This window comes from Anomalospiza imberbis, chromosome 1, assembly GCF_031753505.1.
Source record: "Anomalospiza imberbis isolate Cuckoo-Finch-1a 21T00152 chromosome 1, ASM3175350v1, whole genome shotgun sequence".
In the NCBI taxonomy this organism is placed as follows: Eukaryota; Metazoa; Chordata; class Aves; order Passeriformes; family Viduidae; genus Anomalospiza; species Anomalospiza imberbis.
Window position 1 is genome coordinate 91,757,435 of NC_089681.1, and position 22,200 is coordinate 91,779,634.

Here is a 22,200-nt window from a genome sequence, read left to right on the forward strand (position 1 = left end):
TTTTTATTTTTGGGAGCTGTTATTACATCAAATAATGCATGTCTCAAACTAATGTTTGAACTGGTTTATGCTTGATGAAACTTAACTACTCTGAGGCCATAAAGCTACATTTTTCTATGCAAAACTGGCATGTTTTAACTTCCAGCACTTGTAAGTGCTCTTGAAAGTTTCAACATAGGCTTATCTTATTGTGTGCAATACTGTACTGGAAGAATATTTTCTGGTGCTTTTTTTGTACAAATTATAGTAATCTAACAAAACTGTCTCTGACAAGGATATCAAACCTGCAGTTGGGATCGACAGGAGACACAGTAGAGAAATAATGTGTGAGGTTGTAATGGTCATCTCAGTATTGGTACAGAACTATTCGGCCTCTTTTAAGGCATGGCTCTGTAGCAGCTGCATGGGCTGGTGTGTCTGCTCTGCATAAGTCAGGGCATGGAGAAAGGTCAGGAGGGGCTTGGATACACCTTGGCACACCTGCCTATGCTGTCTTTGCTTTTCTTTCCCAGCTCGTCTTTACTCCCTCTGCCATGAACAGGCTTCATTATTATTCTGGCTCAAAGGGCATAGAAGTAGATCTGCTACTTTGTGCTAAATGTTTCCAGATGAAGCTTTTTCCAAACTTCTTGGTGGGATTTTGTGAAGAAGCTTGCACTGCTGACTGCTGTGCTGCATTTACTGGTTGTGTATGTAAAGACTGAGCTTTAATTCCTGCTGTGCTTCGTCTGGAGCTTTCACAAGCACTAAATTTTGCTGATGGTCTGAACTGGGGTTGGTGGTTGGGAATTAGCCACAGCAGAGGCTTATCTGGCTGCTGGGTATGGTACCTTAAGCCCATATCTCCTGCTTTTCAGAAAACTGATAAAGTAGAAAATAGATGAGGTGTGAAGGTAGTTCTGAAAAAGTCAATAAGTAGCCGGAAGCTAGAGTTTAATAAGTGTTTAGACATATCTGGCTCAAATAGCTTATAATTTTAACGCTTTTAAAAGTGATAGCTAAAACCTAAATCCATATTCCCTGTGGTATTAGGTATCAGGAGAAATAAGTGGAAGCAAGGAATTTGAAATCAATAAATGGCTTCTAGGTACAACTTAATGCAGACAGAATTTGGAGAAAAAAGATTGTGAAACAGACACAGGGATAAAATTTAGGTTTCTTTTGCAAACTATGGCAAAGTTCTAAACCTGGCTGTTGTGAAAATGAATGGAGATTAGAAAGTTTTGGAAATGTGGAAGTTCACTGCCATGGGCCAACTTGTACAGAATTAGATGTACTGAAAAAGTAAGAAACCTGTGAACTAAAGCTGTTCTCTCTTTGTTTTAAATGAAACCATTAATGAATAATGTTAATTACCTAAAATCCATTTTGTATTACACTGGAAATGAAGCAAAGATTTTTTTTTTCCCATTTGCTTGGGAATTGTATTGTGCTTGAGAATCTTCTACTTCACTGCTTTGAGTCTCCTGTTGTTGGATTTACTTGTGGCTTACAGGGCCTAGAAGTGTAAGAGGCTCCTCTGGGTAGGTAATTCAAGTGATGTAACTGCATTTTATGTAGGCCTTTGGTTTCTCCTTTCTATTCCTTAGCCCAGCAGGTTGTAGTTGCATGTATGATGGGACTGAATAACCCTCAATTTATATTTTCTTTTATTTCAATTTTATATTTTCTTTGTTCTGTCCTATGGACATGATGAGAAAGAGCCATTAACTTTCCATTTACTCTTTCCATTAGATACAAGCATTTATGTAAGTGAGATTTGTCATAATGTTGCACCTCAAGGAGATTAAAATGATATTTCTGGGGATATTTCAGTTCCAATTAATCCTTCTTGATTCTGAACTACTTATTGCTGTTTACAGCAAATTCATATGGAATCATATGATATATAGTAGAAAACATAGACTTTTCAGTTTTCATTTATCCATGTCTTTTCAATCATCATATGAAATACCTACTTATGCTTGACTGCAGTGGGTTTTTTGTACCTTAAACATCACAGTGTGTGATATTTTCAAATCAGTAGTTTAGATTATATTTCTGACTTGCAGTTTGTCTTGCCAGTCTCAACATTAGCAGTTTCATTTAAATTTCAACCATTTTTTAGAAACTCCGATCTGCAAAACAATTGATTCCTCTTTAATCGTTTTTACCAGGTAAGGCTAATTCTGAGACTACAGATAAAGCACTTGGAGATTTCTGAAGTGTTGTATCAAAATGAGAATGCAGTTGTTTTTCAGTGAGCTCTGTTAAATCTTAAGATTCTTTTGGAGCTCACCCATCAGCTGTCATCCTTCTAAGGCCGTAGTTAGACTTCAATAGATGCTCTAAGACAGCTGGTAACACATCTGCAAGAGCTGTGTTTGAGCACACATGGGGAGTTGGAGCTATTATATCTGCTTGGGTTAGTTTTTTTGAGGGGGAGGGGGAATTTTTAATTTTTTTTTTAACCTTGTCCCATAGAAAGGAGTCAGTTAGTTCTGCTGTTCAGTGTTTTCTGTTCATTTGCTGTGCAACCCAAATTACTGAAAAGTTGGGTTTTGTGATTGCCTTTAAACTTGTCAAAAATTTATTGGATATCACCTATCTGGCCTCTAAGGGATGTTGACTGAAATAGTTTGTGCATATGAATGTAGGCAATGGCTTTGTGTTCAGGGACAGGCCTGAAGGCAGGGACAACTTGGCTAGGATCTTGGCTTGTTTGCATAGACATCCTGTGTGGCTCGATCAAGTTATGGAAATTCTGAAACTACTTGTCTACATTTATAAGATGAAAAGGAATTTGCATAGGGAAGGGTGCATATTTAATGTGTGGCTGTTGAAGGTAAATTAGTTAATATTTGCAGCGTGCTTTGAAACTTCAGTTGCATGGTGTTGTGCAAGATGTTTTGTTCATGGTTGGCTTTGGATTTTGTGTGACTAAGACAGAAGCAATCAGTCTGTATTTGCTCATTTGAATAACTTGTGTTTTTGCGTATGAAGCTGTATGTAGGGACAGAAAAGCACTGAGTCGTACTGTGCGTGCTATTTCTGGAATATCAAGCAGGCTTAAGACTCAGAGGAGGAGGAGATTTTGGGATTTTTCCAAATTCTGTCAACAAAACAAATTCTATCCACATTAATCATCAGAATGAGTTGGAGTTATTTGTGTGTTGTTGTAGCATAGCCTGGCTGAAACAGGCTACTTGACCTTGTTCCTAATGTAATGGGACTTTTCCCAAGAGACTGATAAATCACTCATCACTACTTTGCATATTGAAATTATTCACACTGATCATTAAGTCTTCAGTGAAGTGAAGGGAACAGTTGGCTCTTGGAATACCTCAAGATGATGTCTGTGCTCAAGAGCAGGGTGAAGTGCCCACCTTAGAGCACCATGCTATGGCACCTGCATTTTCTGCTGCCCAGGGTAATGTGGGTACCTTAAGATTAGGTGTTCCTGTGCTGAACAGCCATTGTTGGCTTTCTGCCAACACACCTCTTAGCTAGCAGTGAGATTTATCCTCTTGTTTCAAGGTCTTGTTTTGTTCAAGAAATAGTTGCATGATCCACTTTTCTCAAACTAGTGAAGCCTTTATTTTGAAGGAATGAGCTAAAAATTCAGCCTAAATTTTCCACCTTTGGTATATAATACCACGTTCAGAGTAAGCTTTGACTATTTTATATCAAAAAAGAGCCACGAGAAAAGAGTATCCCATTAAGGTCATGTCATATTGGAATAAGTTTCCTTTAGAACATGGCCATGGTTGTATACTTGTAAGACTTTCCTTTAAAATGTCTGTCTGGGAGCTGCTTGACACAACAAGTGGAACCGTGGAATGTAGACTAAAATGCAGCAGATTATGGCACAGAAAACTGTACCCTGAGTTGAACTGAAGTATATATATATTTTTTTTCTCTGATCAACAAAGATAGCAAGCAAAGATAGCAAGGATGTTGAAATGATCAGTCCCTTTCTTGATTGGAACAAGTATGAGTTGTTCAATGGCTATGGGCTTGGGAAGGTTCATTCATATAGGGGAATTATTGAAATATCTTAGAGGTACTGCAGTTTTAGAGTGTTAAAGTTACAAAAGAAAACTTGCTGCTTTTCAAAAGAAACATTTCTAGGTTTAGCCTTTTTAAACATAAATCATTTTACAATTTCAAGTTACGCTCAGGTGCCTTAATGCATGGAAAATCTAGTGAATTAGAGTAAAATGAACAAAAATACCAAAGTAATTTGTCAATTCATGTTGTCTGTGCTGTGTGCAGAGGCAGAAAAATCAGCAGGACATTGCAGAAGGAGTGAAAATGCAAGGTATAACCTAATTGGATTTTTTTACATTGCTAAAAGATAAACCCTTCTAGTAGGTTTAACTCTCCTGTTCTTTACTTTGTGGAGCTTAGATGTTGCTAAGGGTGAACGGGCTGAAGCCTCCCTGTGCAGCTCTGTGTGTCTGGGTGCTGCAGGGCAGACCCTGGGCTGCAGCAAGCAGTGTAGCTGGGGTATCCTGCTGGTCTGACACAAGTGTGTAGAAAGTGGGAGAAAAAGGCGGCTTACTCTACAGATCATCTCAGACCCAGACTGTAGCCTGTGCTGTGTCTAGAGCAGAGATGAAAAGTACTTAGAAAATGGATTACTCAATTCAAAATCCCAATATAAATTGGGATTATTCTTGTAAGTGCTACTGATGGTTGCAGAGTAGAAGTGGGAAGTAAAGTTTATCATTGTCGATATTTTGAAGCTAAATTTATTCTTTCATGTACTTTTTCTTCTGTGTTGTCTAGTGTTCAGTACCGCCATGCCAGACCTGAAGCATCCTCTTAATGGACATGCTTTGAAATACACAGTCTTTTGTCTGCACTATTTATAAATATATTAATGTTAGTTCAGGTGTTCACCTATTGTAATTTTTCAAGTTCCAGTTTTATGTTCTCAGTGATCTCAAAGTCAGCCTGTAGTTTTAGTGATGGTGGCAGAAGCCATAAGCTGTTCTGCTGGCCTTGGTAAACTTCAGCAAACTAAATCTATTTTGAAGGAATTTGTTTTTGGGAAGGAGTGGTAAGGCAAAGTTCCAGGTCATGAACAGATTGAATGGACATCAACTGATAGTTTAGTAGCTGGTCCCAATAACTTCAGGATACCCCCTAAACAGCTGAAAAGAGAGGTGTATGTATGTGCTTTTTTTTTTTTTTTGAAAATGGATTTTTGAAGGTGACTGGAAATAAACCAGTATTTTTTTTTGAAAACTTTCAGTCCTGAAAGTAGGCATGAATACATAAAATTGAATTATTTGTCTGTTATACTGAAATGATGAGAGACAATAATTTAACATGTCATATTTTGAATCCAGTAGTGTATTGCTGGGTTTTAACTGGCTAGGTCTTGTGTGTTTAAATGTGCTCAGTTCCTACTTATTTGATGTGTTCAGGCGACAAGTCCCTGTGCACCTCTCTTTTGGTGCTGGACAGTGAGAAATATCCTTGGATAGTAGACACAACATCCTGATCTGTAAGGATTTATAAAATCTGTTTAGGCCAGCAGTAGCTGCTGTTGAGATGTCTGCCTGCTTAATAAAATTCACTAAAAATACTCAATGTCTTAAAAACCAGAAAACCCAAGAAGGGTTACTTGCACTAAAGGTTACTACACTAGCTTAGTAATGAAAATGTTAATTGAGAATAAAAATGGTAAATTTGCATATTTGTTTAAATCAGGGCAAGAGGTATGATGGGAATTTTTTTTTTTTCATGAAGGCTTGTCTGCATACCTGATTTGATAAGCAGCCTTGCTTTCCTTTTGGAACTTTAAATAGCATATATGCAGGGTGAACCAAATAGTTGTGTTTTTATTAATGCTGAATGAAGTAATTTGTTATGTCCAGAGTATCTCAGAAATTTAATGAGAAAACAGAAGTCATGTTGCAATCAAGATGATCCTTTTATATTTTACATCCTGATACTGTTGATAAGACATGAGTGGGATTGTTTCAAAAGACATTTGCAATCTGCAAAGTTGGTATTTTCAGCATGCCTTTGAGTGTTTCATATCATTGGCAAATGCATGGGACGTCTTCAGAGGTGGGAACTGATAATGTGTCCCTGAGATTCCAAACAAGTACCATCTGGAAATTCATGATAACTTGTGGTTTTGATTTGTAGTTGCTGTCAGGGGTGCAGACACAAGGAAAGAGCTTGTTTGCTTGGAAATCTTTTCCGTAGGACAAGTTACATGAAAGTTGATAGTTAACTATATCTGATACCATACTGAGAACTAACAAATCGTAGCTAAATATTTTGTGTGCCGAGGAAAGGCACACAACTAAAATGCCAAACTTTTTCTTGTTGCTCTTAACCTTATTGAGCTTTTTTCTTCTGCCATGCAAAGCCTATTGTCTGCAAACAAATAACCAAACTCCCTTTCCCCAGAGGAAGATGTACCTTCCTCCTGCACTGATGATTCACAGCATTTCTGAACTAGTATTTATGATGAGATGCTTTCCCAATACTTGTTGAGGTCTCTCAGTGCCCAGTGGTCCAATAAATCATTAAATTAACTAGCACCTAATTTCAGTAACCTAATTGGAGTGACACTGGGTTTCTGTGACACAGGGATGTTGAAAGACAGTAATTACTTTGGCAACTTCGTTCCAGTAAGGATGCTCCGTGACTTCTGTAACTGGCTGTGAGGTGTCCTCATCTTAGATATTTGTGTCATTTGGGGGCAGATGATTCCCGTGGAGTCCAGTTTCAGGCACACATTCCAGACACCTTGGATGTTACTGGATCTGGCTCCAGAGCATGAAATGGCAACCAGGGTATGGAGGGAGCAGAGCTGTTTTGGAAGGAAGAACGCACAAGACGAAGCATTTAATAGGGAGGTCCATAAATGGTAGCATAGGGTAGAATACAGCACGTGGAAACAGAGAAACTGGAGGTATATTTGTTGTGTAAGAGCATTAGAAGTAAGAAAATCAGAAAAGGTGAGAAGGAAGACTCACAGAGTGATGAGGAACTGGATATGGACAGCTGGAGGGAAAGGCCCTGAAAGAGCCTTCAGTGATTACAGAGAAAGATCTGCTTTCAGATTGAATTTCTCTGACTGATGTACAGTATTTAAAAGTATGTCATAATAGTTATGAGTCATGTTTTTTTAGCAAACTGTGCTGAGCAAATCTGATAGTGGTTTCAGTGCAGAGAGAGGAGTGATGTGCTGAAGAAAGTAAAGAAAGGCTGTTCTTTTAGGCCTTCATTAGATGTGTTTGTTCTAATTTTTTGCTTTGTGAGTGTTTTGATTTTCAAGGAGATGTGTTTTGGGGGGCTTTGGAAGAAAACAAAGTTTTGGAAAAAACTGAAAGAAGAAAGACTAAAAGTTAAGAGACCAGGCAAACCCAAGTCAGCTGTTTATTTTCAGCTGATAGTATTACTACAGTCTTAAGAAAGTCTGCTGATTTATGATTTCTGAAATGATAACAAAACTGACACTGCTAGTTAGAAAAGAATTGTAACTATTATTTTCCTCCATAGGTATACTGATTTTACAGACTCTTGCCATTTTATCGTCTTAGTATTGCATAATGCAGCCAATTCATTTTTACCAGAATTTCCCAATTAACTTAAGTGTTCAGAAGTTTCCATGACCTTTAGGTTCCTTTCTACTCTATGTTGTTTTTCAGAGAGTATGATAGACTTTGTGGTTTACTTCCAGTGTAGCCTTTTTTTTATGGAAAAGATGTCACAATGCAAAAAGACCATGGCTTTGAGTAGTGTTTTTGAGCATTTGATACAAAGCTGATTTGACATATCTTCTTTTTTTCTTGTTAAAAATGTCTTATCATAGAAAAAACTGTTTAAGTAGCTCATAAACATAAATGTTGGCAGCAAAATACAATAATTAAAATAGTATCATTAGGCTGAATATATGGCAAAAATAAGTTGAAGAAGATCCCCTTGGAGAAGATTGTTGCAGGACATATGCAGGACATATTTGCTACTGTAATTGATGTTCACTGTACTGATGGTTCTTGCTTCAGTTTTGCCTGTCAGTCTCTATGATTTGCTGGAAAACCTTCTGTAAAGTTTAGATTGTCCTATTCACTCAGATCTGTGTGAGCTCCCAAACACAGGCCTCTGTTCTTCACTGAAATGTTGGAGGTTTCTCAAAAAACCTTACTTAGGGACTTGGAGAAGGTGGCAGGTGAAGACCTTCCAAGGAAGGTTGCCTCAGTGGGTGCAGCACCACGTTCATGTGGTGCTTCCCATGCAGACCTAAACTCTTCATCTGTCTGCCTGGAGTATGAACAGGGAATCCTCAGGGCTGTCTATCCCTGCCCCTCTTGGCCTGTATTTAGAAGCCTGAGCTTATTTGTCAGAGCTATTTGACTCTTTATTTGAGGACAGGGCTGAACAGTAGCACCTACTCATGTCAGAACACTTATAGGCATATATATGCAAATATCTATATATATATATAGAGATATATATATATACACACACACACACTTGCATATACCTATGTATATATATAGGTAGCCAGTCACTCCAGTCTCTGTGCCCTGAATAAAGGATTATTATGCGGTGTTGCATAATATTTAGCAATTATGAAGCCAGAAGATGTTGTTTATACATGCCAAGCCCAGTCTGCTCTTTTGGTCCGTGTGTGTTTCCACACATCCATCAAGGCCTTGCAAAGCAAAATGTGACCACTGACAAGTTATTCCCACAATGTTGCAAATGTTCAGATCTTCCTGCAACCTGATACAAAAGGGCCCCATTGGCAATATTTTTCTTTTTAACTGAAATTTTATTGAGAAAATGCAGTACACTGTGGTGAGTTTACACCAGTGCATGCAATTATTTTAAGTATGAATAGGGCAGTAAAGTACTAAGAAAATTCAGCTATCATTTTGAAGAGTTGCGATATGGAATCTTAATAAATGAATATAACTCATAAGCGTGTGTCTATATGTTTATATATATGCATAATCAAAACTAGTATGTACTTATATTCGTATGAGGCATCATTAGAATAATTAGGGAAAACAGATTTAAAAATAAATGCAGAAATAGAACAACTAAATATGATAAAACCATACTGTTGCTGTAAGAGGAGGAAAAACCTCAGGTACACTTTAATTTTCCTTAAATGATTTTTAGATGTGTACATGAATGAGACTCCTTTTCTCAAAAGTGCTCAGCAGATTTTATTCTGTAAAAGCATTTGCTTTTTATCTTCTGTTCTGCAGAGGCTGAAACCTGTTAAGGAATGAATTTACATGTATTTGGGAGACTTTTTTATATGTGTAATATATATAAAGTATTGCAGTTGTCCCTCAGTCAAGGAGTCAATATAGTAATAGCTGGAAACCAAACTGCTGTATGAAATTAGTCCTGTTTGCTTTAGTATGGGAGGACTTTTTAAACTTAAATGTGTTACTTTTTCCAAGGCTGTTTTGAAGAGAGGGATTTGATTTTGGCTTTAGGGGAGAAGCATTGCCACAGTGTTGTCTCTTCCTGCACACCTGGAAACCATGGCACAAGGAGGAACTGAGACCAAGCCCAGAACTAGTATTCTCTGTGTCAAGGCATCTCTCCTCTGAATAAGGACATCTCTTGAAAACAGTTGTGCTTTACAGTGAATGAGTGCTACTGCAACTGTTGTCTGTTAAATGTAATGTCTCACTTACATGTTGGCCTCTTGCTATTTAGTGTGTGTCTGTGTGCGTGTCCCACTCCTAATTCTCAGGTGGGTGTGTTATGGGTGTGGGGCTGAATTTATAAACATTTTTTGCTGCTGAAAAGAATAAGAAATACCAGGGTTTGGCAGTGTGACTGGAAAACTACTTTTAAAATGTGTTTGTTTTCATAATTGGTACATCTGACCAGGCTAAGAGATCACTCTTCTTCTGACATTGAAACTCTAGTTCTTTGCTTTTCTGTACATAATTCCTAATATATTTTTTGTTACCTCTGATTATCTTTCTAATAGTAAATGTGTCTGTTCAGTAGTCTAAAAATGTAGTTTTCATGCAGCCTGAGTTGTAGGAGAGGTTCTTCGTCTTGTTCCATTTTTATTTTGACTTCTATGTAGGCTAAAAAACTGAGTGCTCTTTCCCAGCCTGACAGGGTCAGATATTTGTTTTTTTTTAAAGTAGCTAAAGGTCTGAATGCTATTTTGATGACTGCTTTGTGGTCTTTCCCTGTTGTGAAAGGAAGTTGTGTTTTAGTCAAATTAATAGTGTAATCTTGGTCAACAATGATTAGAACCCCCCTTGACTGTTTTCCTCTTATTTAGCATTAGTTGCATTTCATGTATTATTTTCAATTTACCTGCTTCATAGGTTGTGACTGATAAGTAATTGTAAATTATGATTTCTTTGAAGAAAATGTCAATGAGACAGAAAGCTTTATCAATTTTAGCCTTTTGTCATAAGTGTGTGTGCACGGAGGGAAAGGATATTCATGCCTGTATGAATACATTCATGATGGATGTGTGTATAAATATGCCTAAGTCATGGCAGGCTTTCTCCTGCTTTAGCAGGATGTCAGTTCGAGTAAGGCATCCTTAAGAAAGGATTTTAAGGCATCCTTAAAAATTATGTTTTACCTGTATTCATTTCTCACTGGCTTATGTTATTTAAAGATACATCAGTCAATACTTCAGTGCTCAATATACTGAATAGTAGCGAGTGACATGAATTTTCTTATCCAAACTGGTATAAGCGATTCTGATGAATGCTAAAGCTCTAAACTGTTTGAGATAGTGTATAATAATCTAATGAGATAGTTTATTCTTTTGTTTGAAAAAAGAAGTTCTAACTTTACAATGATAATGGTTATGCTAGTAATTTTGCACTATAGGCCATGTTTTACAGGATTAGGGTTTATATATGTGCTTCTGCAGATAATTCTGGGATTCAGTTCTGTTAATGAATTTAGATATCAATAGGCTCTGAGCATACAGAAAGGTTTGGATCCTGAAAAAAATAGTATCCTTATTTGAATGGAGGCAGATATTGGTTGCTTGTATATCTTTTGTCTGAAAATTGTTGAGCTGTAATTATACCATAACTAAGATATAACCAAAACTAGAAATATGTGTGTTTCTTTCCAAAGCAGATACATTGATTTTTCTCTTTATTAGAGGTTCACATGTTATGAATTGTGATTTGTTTCTTTTGTAGTATTAATTCACAGTGGAGCTGAAGCAGGGACTTTGTTTTCTTAGTGAAACCTGCTTTTGTTGACCACTTAATTTTGCCTTTGTCTAGGCAAGATCTTTCTGGGAGTTGTGACCATTCTTTTTAACTTTCTTTTCCATGATGTGCAACCTAGTGGCATCTCAGCTGGTAAATGAGATAAAAATTTATTCCCCATCGGCAAAAGAATTAAAAAGAAATTACAATGGAAATGCTCATGTGCCTCTTTTTTTACTAAAACACAAAACAAAGAAAAACAAAAAACCCTTCCAAGAATGTAATTGAATATAAAGTAATCTTGCAAATAGCCAACCTATTATTAATGGCTCAGTTTGGTTTTTTTTTTTTAATATTATATAAGTTAGGAGTTGACAGGTTAAGTAATTCTTAACACAGGTTTGTTTCTTTCTGTTTCGTAGACAACTCTGCTGAAGCAGATTTATGGTTGCTGAACAGTTGTACAGTAAAAAATCCTGCTGAGGACCACTTCAGAAACTCAATCAAGTGAGTTGTTTCCTTACAAAGATTTCTAACTATCTGTGGGTATTGCATGTCTTAAAGCTTCGTGTTTTCAATCTAGAAGTAATTTTGTGTTTTAGAGCAAGAAATGTGCTGAGTTTGTGTTACAATGGTGAATTCTTTAGAATGGATTTGTAAGGTAGAGTGGATTTTTTAAAAAATAGTATTAGCTTGCAGGTGATTGCTTTTCAGTGGTGTGCAGCAATGGCCATAAATTAAATGACAAGAAGCACCTTAACATGAGAAAGAATTTCTTTATATTGATGGTGTCAGAGGACTGGAACAGGCTGCCTAGGGGGTGGTGGAGTCTCCCTCTTTGGAGACGTTCCAAACCCACCTGGATGTGTCCCTGTGTCACCTGCTCTGGGTTACCCTGCCTTGGCAGGGGCATTGGACAAGATGATGTCCAGAAGCCCCTTCCAACCATACCAATTCTGTGATTCTTTAACAAGGGTATCTGGCATATACTTAAAATCAGCTATTGCACTATACATTTCCTTGAAATATTAGCTGATTAGCTTGTAATAGAAGTCTTGTGAAGAATGTGTTTTATTATGCAGTACCATTCCATTGATGTCAAACAAAATGACATGGTAGTGGTTTTGCCTCCAATTTCTGCAGAAGTGTAGTTATAATGAGAGTAACTAGAAAATCTGTATACATACAGCTGTCACTGCCCAGTATAAAGAAATACTGTGATATATGTCCTGTAGATTTTATCTTTAGTAAACAACTTTGGCTATTTGTGCAGTCATTTGTTTGGTGTGGTGCACTGGGGACTGGCTGTTGAAATCCATTTTGGTTAGAAACACATAGTTCTTGGGAATGGAAAGAGGAGAGAGAAGCTGGATATAACCTACCTGCTTGTAATGCTGGAGTAATTAACAGGCTCTCAGGACTGTAACCTGGAACAGAAACCTCCTGCCTGCTGTAGGTGGCACAGCAGAAATTTCCTCCACCCCTGAGAGTGCTTCACTTTCTGGCTGCTGGTGTTGCACTTTGTGACCAGAATGGCTTATGCCTTTCTTATGCCTTTCTTCTCTGTTGCCAAAAAAAAAAAAAAAAAAAAAAAAAAAAAAATTCCCAGAATACTTCCAGCAGTTAGTGTTGGCCAACAGAACTGATGACAAGATGGTTTCCAGCTCAGTTGTGGCCATCCTTCTATTTTACTAATCCTGTGCCAGAAATGATGTGGTATAGTGTGTGCCCTAGCCAGGAGAATAGGGTTGGTTAAGAAAGAGGGCCTAACTGAAAGCAAATGACCAAAAATATTTCTTTGAAGAACATGTTTCTGTTGCTGCTCTGTTCATGAACCTGATGTTACTTGTTGCCTGGATTTATTCTTTTCTTTTTTATCCTTTCATCTCCCTATACTTGTTCTTTTCCTGTAGCATGCATCATTCATCCTCTAAACTCAGATCCTGGCAGTTTCCAGCCATGGAGAATGACATCTTCTGTAGCTGTTTCTGATTTTTCATGAGATGCATTAAACACAGGGGAAGCACACTGTCTTTCTAAAGAACACAACTTCTCCCAGATAGTTCTTAATTTGTAACAGCAAAAACCCAATGCACGAAGCTTGGGTGATACAAAATGAGCTGCCATTATATCCTGTCCGAGCAGCTTGTTAGTAACTATGGAGATCTTTGTTTTTCTCAATTGAGTAACAAAATAAACGTGTGTGTGTGGTCAAAGCAAAAATGCTTGGAGTAGAAAAAATAATATTCAGCCCTGTAAAATTAGTCTTAAAAAGAAAAAAAACAGTCTTGAAAGTGTTACATATTATTATGCATGTTATTGAGAAAAGTATTTATTTATTCTCTGCCTGCTGCAACACTTCCTACATTGCTTGCATATATGACTTCAAAATGCACTGATTCAAACCAGTGCTAGTGTGTTCATGCTGCTGGTTAAAGAATGACTGTGAAAAGCTGATCCCTCACTAATAACATGGGCCAAAGAATGTGCCAGAAGCCAACAAGTCCTGAACGTACAACCTTTTTTGGTCTGCTTTTCTTCTAAAAAAGGAACAAAACCACTCCCAGGCACTCTGAACCTTTGCAGATGTGTATACAGCTGATACAAGATGACTGACAGTATAATCTTCATGCTAGTTTTTTTTTTCTTATAGCTCTTAGGAATAGTCTCCAGTTCTTCAGTATCAATAAAGTTGAACTTGCTCAACCAGAGTAATGGTATGGAGGGCAAAGAGTTGTTTAAAGACATTAGCTTACGGATGGGAATTGAGTTTCCTGGGCAGATTTTATTCTCAGTTGGTTAATCTTAATATAATCTCAAAAATAAGTTAGGCAATAGCAATAAAGAATTCCCACTATAATTAAGTGTGTGGAGTTAAAAAAAAAACAACTTATTAAGGCTTGTGTTTTGATTAGTGATGGATCTACCTCTTGTGCTTTAGTAGAGTATTTGCTGGGCATTCCAGGAAATTAGCAGCTTTTGGAAAGTTACCTTTTTTTAAGTTGACTTTATTTTGCCTTAAAATGAAGTAATATTTAAAAATTAATCTATTTATTTAAAAGTCAGTCATATCCTTTTTTTGGCTGGTAATGTTTCAGTATGATATCTTTGCTTTGGACCTGATCATCTGTCAGTGTGACCAACTTGGATGAGTTAACTGTATATGTATAAATGTGTTTTATGAATGGTATAAATAACCAAAAAATAAGTAAAATGTCATAAAATTTCTTCCAGAGAGGTTTGTTTTGGGGAATGTTGGTTAGTTTTTTGGTGGTTCATTTATGTGCCTCTGCTTATTGTGTTTCTGGGGCTTTTTGTTTGTGGTGTGGTTTTTTTTGTTTGTTTGTTTTTTGTTTGTTGGTTTTTTTTTCTCATTTGCAGAAGGTTATCAGGTAACGTTTTCTGCTATCATTTATTTTAGTGAAAAGTTGTTTTCTTAAAACTTATCTGTTAGTAATAGCAAGAATAAACATTCAAGAAGTAAGTTACTAACCTTGACTTGTGTAAACCACAGTAAATCTGGCAAGACTGTTTGTTTGATGAAGAGAATTAAGCCCAAGAGTGTGTGCTGGAGGAGCTTGCTTCCTTTAAAATGCAGTTATTTTGCTCTTCAGTTTTGTGCTCCATTAATTTCTGTGTGCTCTGATACTCTTTTCTTGACTGTTACATCTCAGATATGTAACCCAGTTTTCCTGATGACCTCTGAAGATTCAGAACTCTTGAGTGTTTCTAGCTAGCTGTCTTTTCCCTTGCTTGATCCTTTCCTGAGTGCTGGTATAAGTTACTCATGTGTTTGGGGACTTTGGCTTTTCCTTAATGAGTTCTTCTGCTGGTTGAAGTATTATGGAGAGGAATTTGGTGGCTTGCTTATTAAAACAGCCAGAATGATGTCTAGGAGGAAAGATGTGGTTATGCTGTTGAGGTGTTCATGGCTTGTCTCATGGTATAGAATAAGCCTGACCACTATTAGTAATCATCTTTGTTACTATATATAGTTAACATGTAGCATTAACACACATTCTCTGATGTATTTGTTGCTGCATTCACTTTAAGGCATGCTCCAGTGTATGTTCAACCCTTTTCTTTCTGATAGCTATGGGTTGTGACAGAGATGCGAGGGCTTTTAGCACTGAGGTAGCACCATGTGGCTTCCAGTTCTGTCCTTGCTTCAGTTTTCACCAATTCATGAATAAACACTGTGTGTGGGATCTCACTTTCATGCTAGAAGGAGCATCAAAACCTGTAGAATTTGTGGAAGTGTTTGTTTAAGAGGACTGTGATTGTAGACGTTGCAAATTGTTTAAAGCTCTCAGTGGATTAAATTGAAGAGTAAAAGGCATGACTGCCTTTGGATGCTACAGGATTTCTGTTAACCAAATGCAATTGTGTTGATGTTAAGTACAGAAAGAGGTTAAATACAAAAGCTTGTTCAGAGATAAGAATAATTTTCTGCTGCTTGAAAGCTTTGCAGATGAAAATAAGCCTGGAAGAAGGTTTTTTTTTTTTTTTTTTTTTTTTTTTTTTTTTTTTTTTTTTTTCCTAACATTTATGAATGTAATTTATATGATGCCTTTAAATTGAGCAAAATGAAAAATTGCACACTATGCAGGGTTATCACTTTCTTTAACACAGCATTAATCCTTTTGCTGTTCCTAATACATATCCAGTGTAGAAGTAGACTGTGATTTAGAGTTGTTTATACTGTTCATGCAATACAATCTAAGCTGTGATGTACTTCCAGGAGAGGAAACATAAGTATTTCAAAGGTCCTTATTTTATACATCCTGTTAGCATGAGAAGATCACTTCCCCCAGGTGTAAGTTTCTGAGCTGAGTGTCATGGTCTGGCTGTTTGTTGCATTTTACAGAAATAGTGTGTTGCCATGACTTTGGGTGTTTGTGTCGGAGTACTTAAGATAACAGGGCAGTTCTGAGAATTGTAGGTAGGGGTTACTGCTGTTCCCCACTTGTATTGAAGAAATCTGAGGAAGGCCTGGATTCTCTGAAGTAAAAATGCCTGCAAAACAAACTTCATTGGGTAGGAGGAAGTTGGACACTTGATTTCTTTTTTCCCTAAGACTGTTGCAAATAATATTCCTTGCTCAGACTCTCTAAACTAGTCTAGATCATGTTGGTGAAAGCCTTGCCTTTTGCCAGGATGAAAGGCTCACACATCTACAGATTGACAAAGTTCTTGTATTCAAGATTTATGCCATATTCACAGTGAGAGAAACTCCTTCCCCAGCTAATAGAAGTTACTTGGTTTTGAGTGGAGGCTCTAAATCACTTAGATAGAATTTAAAATCACAATTATATTCTAAGAACATCCTAAGGAGCTTAGGTGAGTGCTGAAGCTGCTTCATCAAAACCTTGATTGGAATAGATTTAGGCACAACATGTATATGTTTACAGATGTAGGAGATCTATTAAGATCTCAGCAATCACATACCATTAACCAAAATTAACTTTAAAATTAGTTTTGGAGCTCATTCTGTTTTGTAAAGAAATAATATTTTTTTAGGAAGTGCTCTAATCTTTGATGTAATGTGTACAAATTAATTGGTTGAAAACACTGAACATTTCTCTTATGTTCGCCAGATTTTTTTTTTTTGAGCTTCTGGGTTCTCCTGGCAAAAATTTAAAGAAGGGTTTTCTGCTTTAGCATTTGAGAGGTGGTTTTTTTTGTACAGCTGTGCCCATCCATATGACGAAGCAATGATTTTTTAAAATGTTCATTCTACTAGTTAACGTTTTTCAGCTTAAGCAATGCCAGTTTCACATTTATATATTTGATCAAGCTTTACCAAGAAGCATAGATGATTCCAAATGCTCTGTGGCTTCCAAATGCTGCAGAAGGATTTTATAGGCTTAGAACAAAAATATTATTAAACTGAAGTCTTTATTTAAAACCTTATCAATCTAGTAAGTATTTTTTTCTTCTTTTTATACTTACTGAATATTGTCATCCATGCTTTTAGTGTCTTAAGCTGATGGAAGACATAGCTGATGGTGAAGAATTCTGTGATTTAAAGGTTTGTTAGTGGAAGAGTTTTAGCTGCATTTGAATGTGTTATTTTTCTTGCACTCATGTCTGCTATAAAAAAAGAATGTTAAAAGGTGGTTGATGTGATGCTATAAAACACAGAGAAAAAGCACACCATATAGAACAGAGTGCTTTCCATTGCACAGTATTTAGAAGATAAAAGGATTATGGACTGTTTGTGAATGCATGGCCACATTTTGAAGAGATTTGCAAAAGCCTGGGTTATAAACTTGTGTGCATTTTAATATAATATTTTAAAAGGTTTTTAAAAAGGTACAGGAACAGAACTATTAAAATCAACTTCTAAATGTGATTCTGGAGATCTTTTCTACTCTGATAAGAACACATTTGGGACTGCTTTAAGTACTACATGATATTGATGCTTTGAGATGTTACTGCAGTGCTGATTAAGCCTCAGATGCTTTAGTGGGCTAATTAGCTTTAGATACTCTTTATGTCTTGAGCCAGATCATTGGGGACAAATGAATGTTTGATTGTAATTTTATAGAAGAAAATATGGCCAGGACATGAGAGGACAACTCTATTTCATGACTTCATGTATCTGTATTTGAACTTTTTGTTGAGGCTGTAGTTACAGGTCCCCAGCTATGTAGGCTCCAGGAGCACTGGTGCTTCACAGGCAGTGTTTACAGACATTGAAAATCAGTTAAGTTCATTGCTAAACATACCAGATACACTTTCCTTTGCAAACAAATGCAATCAACCATTACACTTCAGTGATATGGGTAAACAAGGAAGACTTCTGATTTAAAAAGTATAACTCTCCTGATAGTTCATACGGTAATGCTTTCACTTTTCTCCTTGTCAACCAAAATGGGGACACAGGTATCATAGAATTGTAGAATATGCAGAGCTGGAATGGACCCATAAGGATAGTGGGGTCCTGGCCCTGCACAGGACACGCCAAGAGTCACACCATGTGCCTGAGAGCATTGATAAAATGTTTCTTGAACTCTTCAGGCTTGGTGCTGTGAACACTTCCCTGGGGAGCCTGTTCAAGTGCGCAACCACCCTCTGAGTGAAGAACCTTTTGCTAATACCCATCCTAAACCTCCCCTGACACAGCTTCATGCCATTGCCTTGGGTCCTGTCACTTGGACTTTTTCAGCATTTTAGAGCAAGAACTTGCAGGCGTGTATAATCGTCTGAAACCTGTTTTAAGAAAATGAGCAACACTGAAAAGGATATCTAATTCTCATACTGCATTGCTGATGTTATCATTAGTTAAAAACCAAAACAGTTCTTCCCCCTCCTCTCAGACGTGGTCAAAATGCATCATTTTAGGAAAACTCTCCAGACAGAGTTAATGAAATTAGCAAAAGTAAGAATTGGGCTTTCCTAGTATTTCTCATGCTATTCTGCCATATGCTTGCCTTGGGGATGGGTTGTTCTCTTGGGCTCTTAGTGCTGGTGACCCCCTCTTTGCTGAGACCAGGGACAGATACAGCAGAAACTGTCAGGAAGATGGAGACATTGTTTTGGGTCAGAAGTTTCAGGTTTGTTTTGTTGCTTAATCAAGGGCTTTAAAGAAGAGGCTATTTGAGGGATTGGAGACATTTGAGCAAAACTGTGCTTGGTTTCCTATTACAGGCATGTGCACAAAACCCATGTTGAAATACATTGAAAATGTCTTGCCTCTTTTAACAGTATGGGGACAATGATTTCTCGTGACCAAGTTCCTTCCTTGATTTAACTCACACTTCAGATTAGCACCTTAACCTCTAGTTAGTCCTTACTGGATTGGAGGGTTTTCTGTTCTCTGTTCAAAAAATGGGCTACTAAATAAAGACTTTAAAAGTCTTGTTTGGGTTGTGGTATGCAAAAGAATAAAATCCGCCACTGTGTGTGTGAATTAAAGGAGTGTGAATGGAATCAGAATATTAACAGTTTGTAAGTCAGCATGCCTTCAGGTGGAAAATGCACTTATTGAGTTTGCCAAAGCAAAGAGCTGGTGACAACTCCTGAAGAGCTTGTGATTCAAACAGTGGTGAGATAGTGGACAACTGCTGGAAACAGCAGCAGTCTGAGACGTTGTAGTGTGTTTTTTAATTGCTTCAAACAGTAGGCTGTGTATATTTTCTTGTCCTTGGAACAATATTTATGACTTATCCAAGCAGACTGTGCCCAGTAGTGGACTACTGAAGCTGAACTTTGTGTTGCAATTAACTTGGGGATATGCAGTCGGAATCCTTGCTCCTTCTGCCATGTGACACTCACCTCCCATCTGTTTGGGAATTTCTTGGTTTTCTCTTCTTGAGAGGTAACCAAATTACTTGCTCCAGCACTAAAAAGTGGAGGAGATACTAAGAGATCTTAGATTTGCCTCAAATAAGCAATAGAATTACTGAGAGAGGATGTAGTGTTAATTGATGTCCATTGAAATAACACGGGACAGGATGAGGACAGAGCTCTGCTTGGGTTGGTTTGCCTGAATATAGTCATAAGAGGTAAAAAAGAATGGAATGTTTTATTGGTTCTGTTTGTTTTCCTTTTCCCCCTTGCTCTTTTGAGCTTTTAACTAGTAGACCAGAGTATATGAAATACAGTAAAATGATGAAAGAGTGATTCAGCAATACAAATTGTTAGCTGGATTTTGGATGGGTTATATGAGCTTTACAGAATTAGTGTGTCGCATATTATGAGTCCCCCTGTCTTGACAGGGGTTTTGTTTTACCATTTCAGACAGGTGAATTGAGCAGGAAAGGTTAATGATGTGAGTGCTGGAAGCAGGTGGTTGGTAGCTTTAACTATTTACCTAATTAGCTGCATGTTGGCTGTTGTCCTAGCAGGCCTGACTTTTCCGAGGGAGGGAGCATAGGAAAACATGCAGAAACTTGCTGTAGCGGGACTAAGGCAAAAACCAACATGATCTAAACTTGTCTTTACTGACAAGTATGATTTTATTTGTTTTTGATTCAAAAGATTATCTACTAATGCTATATGGGTGTTTGTCCTAAAACAGAATGCTTGCTTGTTCAGGTGAGCTTGAGTGTCAAAAGCATTTTCTCTTACACTTCTGAGAGCATTTTTCTCATGGTTGTTAGATGATAACCCACAAAGATCAAAAATAGCGCTGGTGATTTTTTTGTCTGTATTCAACAGATTTCTTGTTTTTTACACTGAGTTCCATTGTAATTCCTGTGTCTGTTTAACATGCATCTGCAAAGATTGATGGTATACTGAGGTTTTATGGTGGCATATTTAGTCAAGGCAAGTTAGGATACTACCAGTGCAGCACAGCAGTTCACGTTTGGCATTGTACACCTCAGCTGCTGACTTGACCCTTGGTGCACCACTCTTGGGAGGGACATGAGCATAGACAACTGTTCCTCTTGAATTTAACTTTATTATCCAATTTTTTTCTTGTAAAATTTTCTTTTTAGCTTTCAATGAAAAAAAAGGCAGAAACACAGGCTAACACCAAGACACAGTTGACCACAGAATTGTTTCATTCCAAGTATGTGCTTGAATTTGAAACTTTCCTAAGAGATAATGTCTGGTAACTACTCTGGTAACAGGATAAATAGTCAACTTTTTTCATGTATTGATTTTACAGCTCCAAGCACAATGGAAACTGACGCTTGTTAGTGGCTCCAGCTACCAATATAACACAAATACTCAACAAGAAATTTTATATGTGTTTACTCCAAGTAGGAATAAACCTATTGTTTGCTTGGGTCTATTATATTTTATTAGCATGACCTCAAGGGAAACTCAGTAGTAAAGAGGAAGAGGCTCTTTTTTTTACAAAAGTACAATGTTAAATAAAATTGTCTAAAACACAGCAAAACTCTTTGTAGAAGCAATCTGTGATTACCTCAATCCAATTGGGTAGCATGGATTTTTTTTTCCCTAAATACTTCATATGCCTCCAGTTTTTATTTTGTCTCTCCCTGTGCTTTTTTAATGTGGCCCATTTCCATAATAGATGTCTATTTGTATGCTTTTCCTTATACCAGTCATTAAATAGGAACATTTACTTTGTGGAGTTGTCAAATTGATACCTGCAACTCCAAAAAAATGAAGATGAGTGAAAAATGTTATTTAGAGACAGAAAAGATGTAATGATGGATATATCCTAAATACAATGAAGAATTTTCTTTCACATTCTTTCAGAAAAGAATACCATGTTTCATTAGAATCCTGAATCCAGATTGTAAAATGTCTTATACAAGGAAAGCTGCAAGAAATGGGATTTTACTTCAGATTGCTCTTGGCTTTAAATATTGCCTTTTTAATACATATTATCTGAACTTGAAATTACTCTTTCAGGCATTTTTTTTTTCATACTGTTTTTCTTGCTGTTAGTAGGAGCTCACTTGTTTAGCCAGTGTTGGACACATTTGCTAGCTTAGTTATATGAACTGTGCTGGACTGAACCAGCAAAAAGATTCAAGCTGTTCAAAGGAAAAGAACAAAAATAGAAGAATTTTTGAAATGGCTGAACTTTTACACAAGAAATGGAAGCTATGGTTCCTTTGTTTTTATACATATGACATTTATGTGGCCTTTTTTGGTCCTATAGCTTGTAACTGCATTTATAACGTGTGAAATTGACTGTTTAGGTATACATGGATGTAACACATACATACTCAAGCATTATAGAAAACAGGTCAAATGTGGTTTTGCACAGGCTTTGCTTTGACCTTCCCTTTATGGCTCAGCAGAGTTGCTTTTAATTTAGTCCTGAACTAATATAAATTCAATGCATGGTAAACCTGGAGCTTCAGGATGTGGTAACTTTGTGGGATTCACTGTCACAGAATCATAGAATGGTCTGGGTTGGAAGGGACCTTTAAAGGTCACCTCGTCCGACCTCCTGCAGTGAACAGGAACATCTTAAACTAGATCAGAGTCCTGACCAGCCTGGCTTTGAATGTTTCCAGGGATGGATCTTCCACTACCTCTCTAGACAACCTCTTTAGTTTAAAACCATTATCTGTGTCCTACTGCAACAGGT

At 37.1% G+C, this 22,200-nt stretch overlaps 1 protein-coding gene across 3 annotated transcripts in view; it reads left to right on the forward strand.

Moving 5' to 3' along the window:
- CDKAL1 (CDK5 regulatory subunit associated protein 1 like 1) overlaps positions 1 to 22,200 on the forward strand; it is a 386,114-nt gene that overhangs the window by 54,391 nt on the left and 309,523 nt on the right. For all 3 annotated transcript variants that reach the window (XM_068200064.1, XM_068200067.1, XM_068200065.1), the window contains one exon: positions 11,600 to 11,684. In XM_068200064.1, the coding sequence (XP_068056165.1) occupies positions 11,600 to 11,684 (85 nt within the window). The remainder of the gene's footprint in view (positions 1 to 11,599; positions 11,685 to 22,200) is intronic.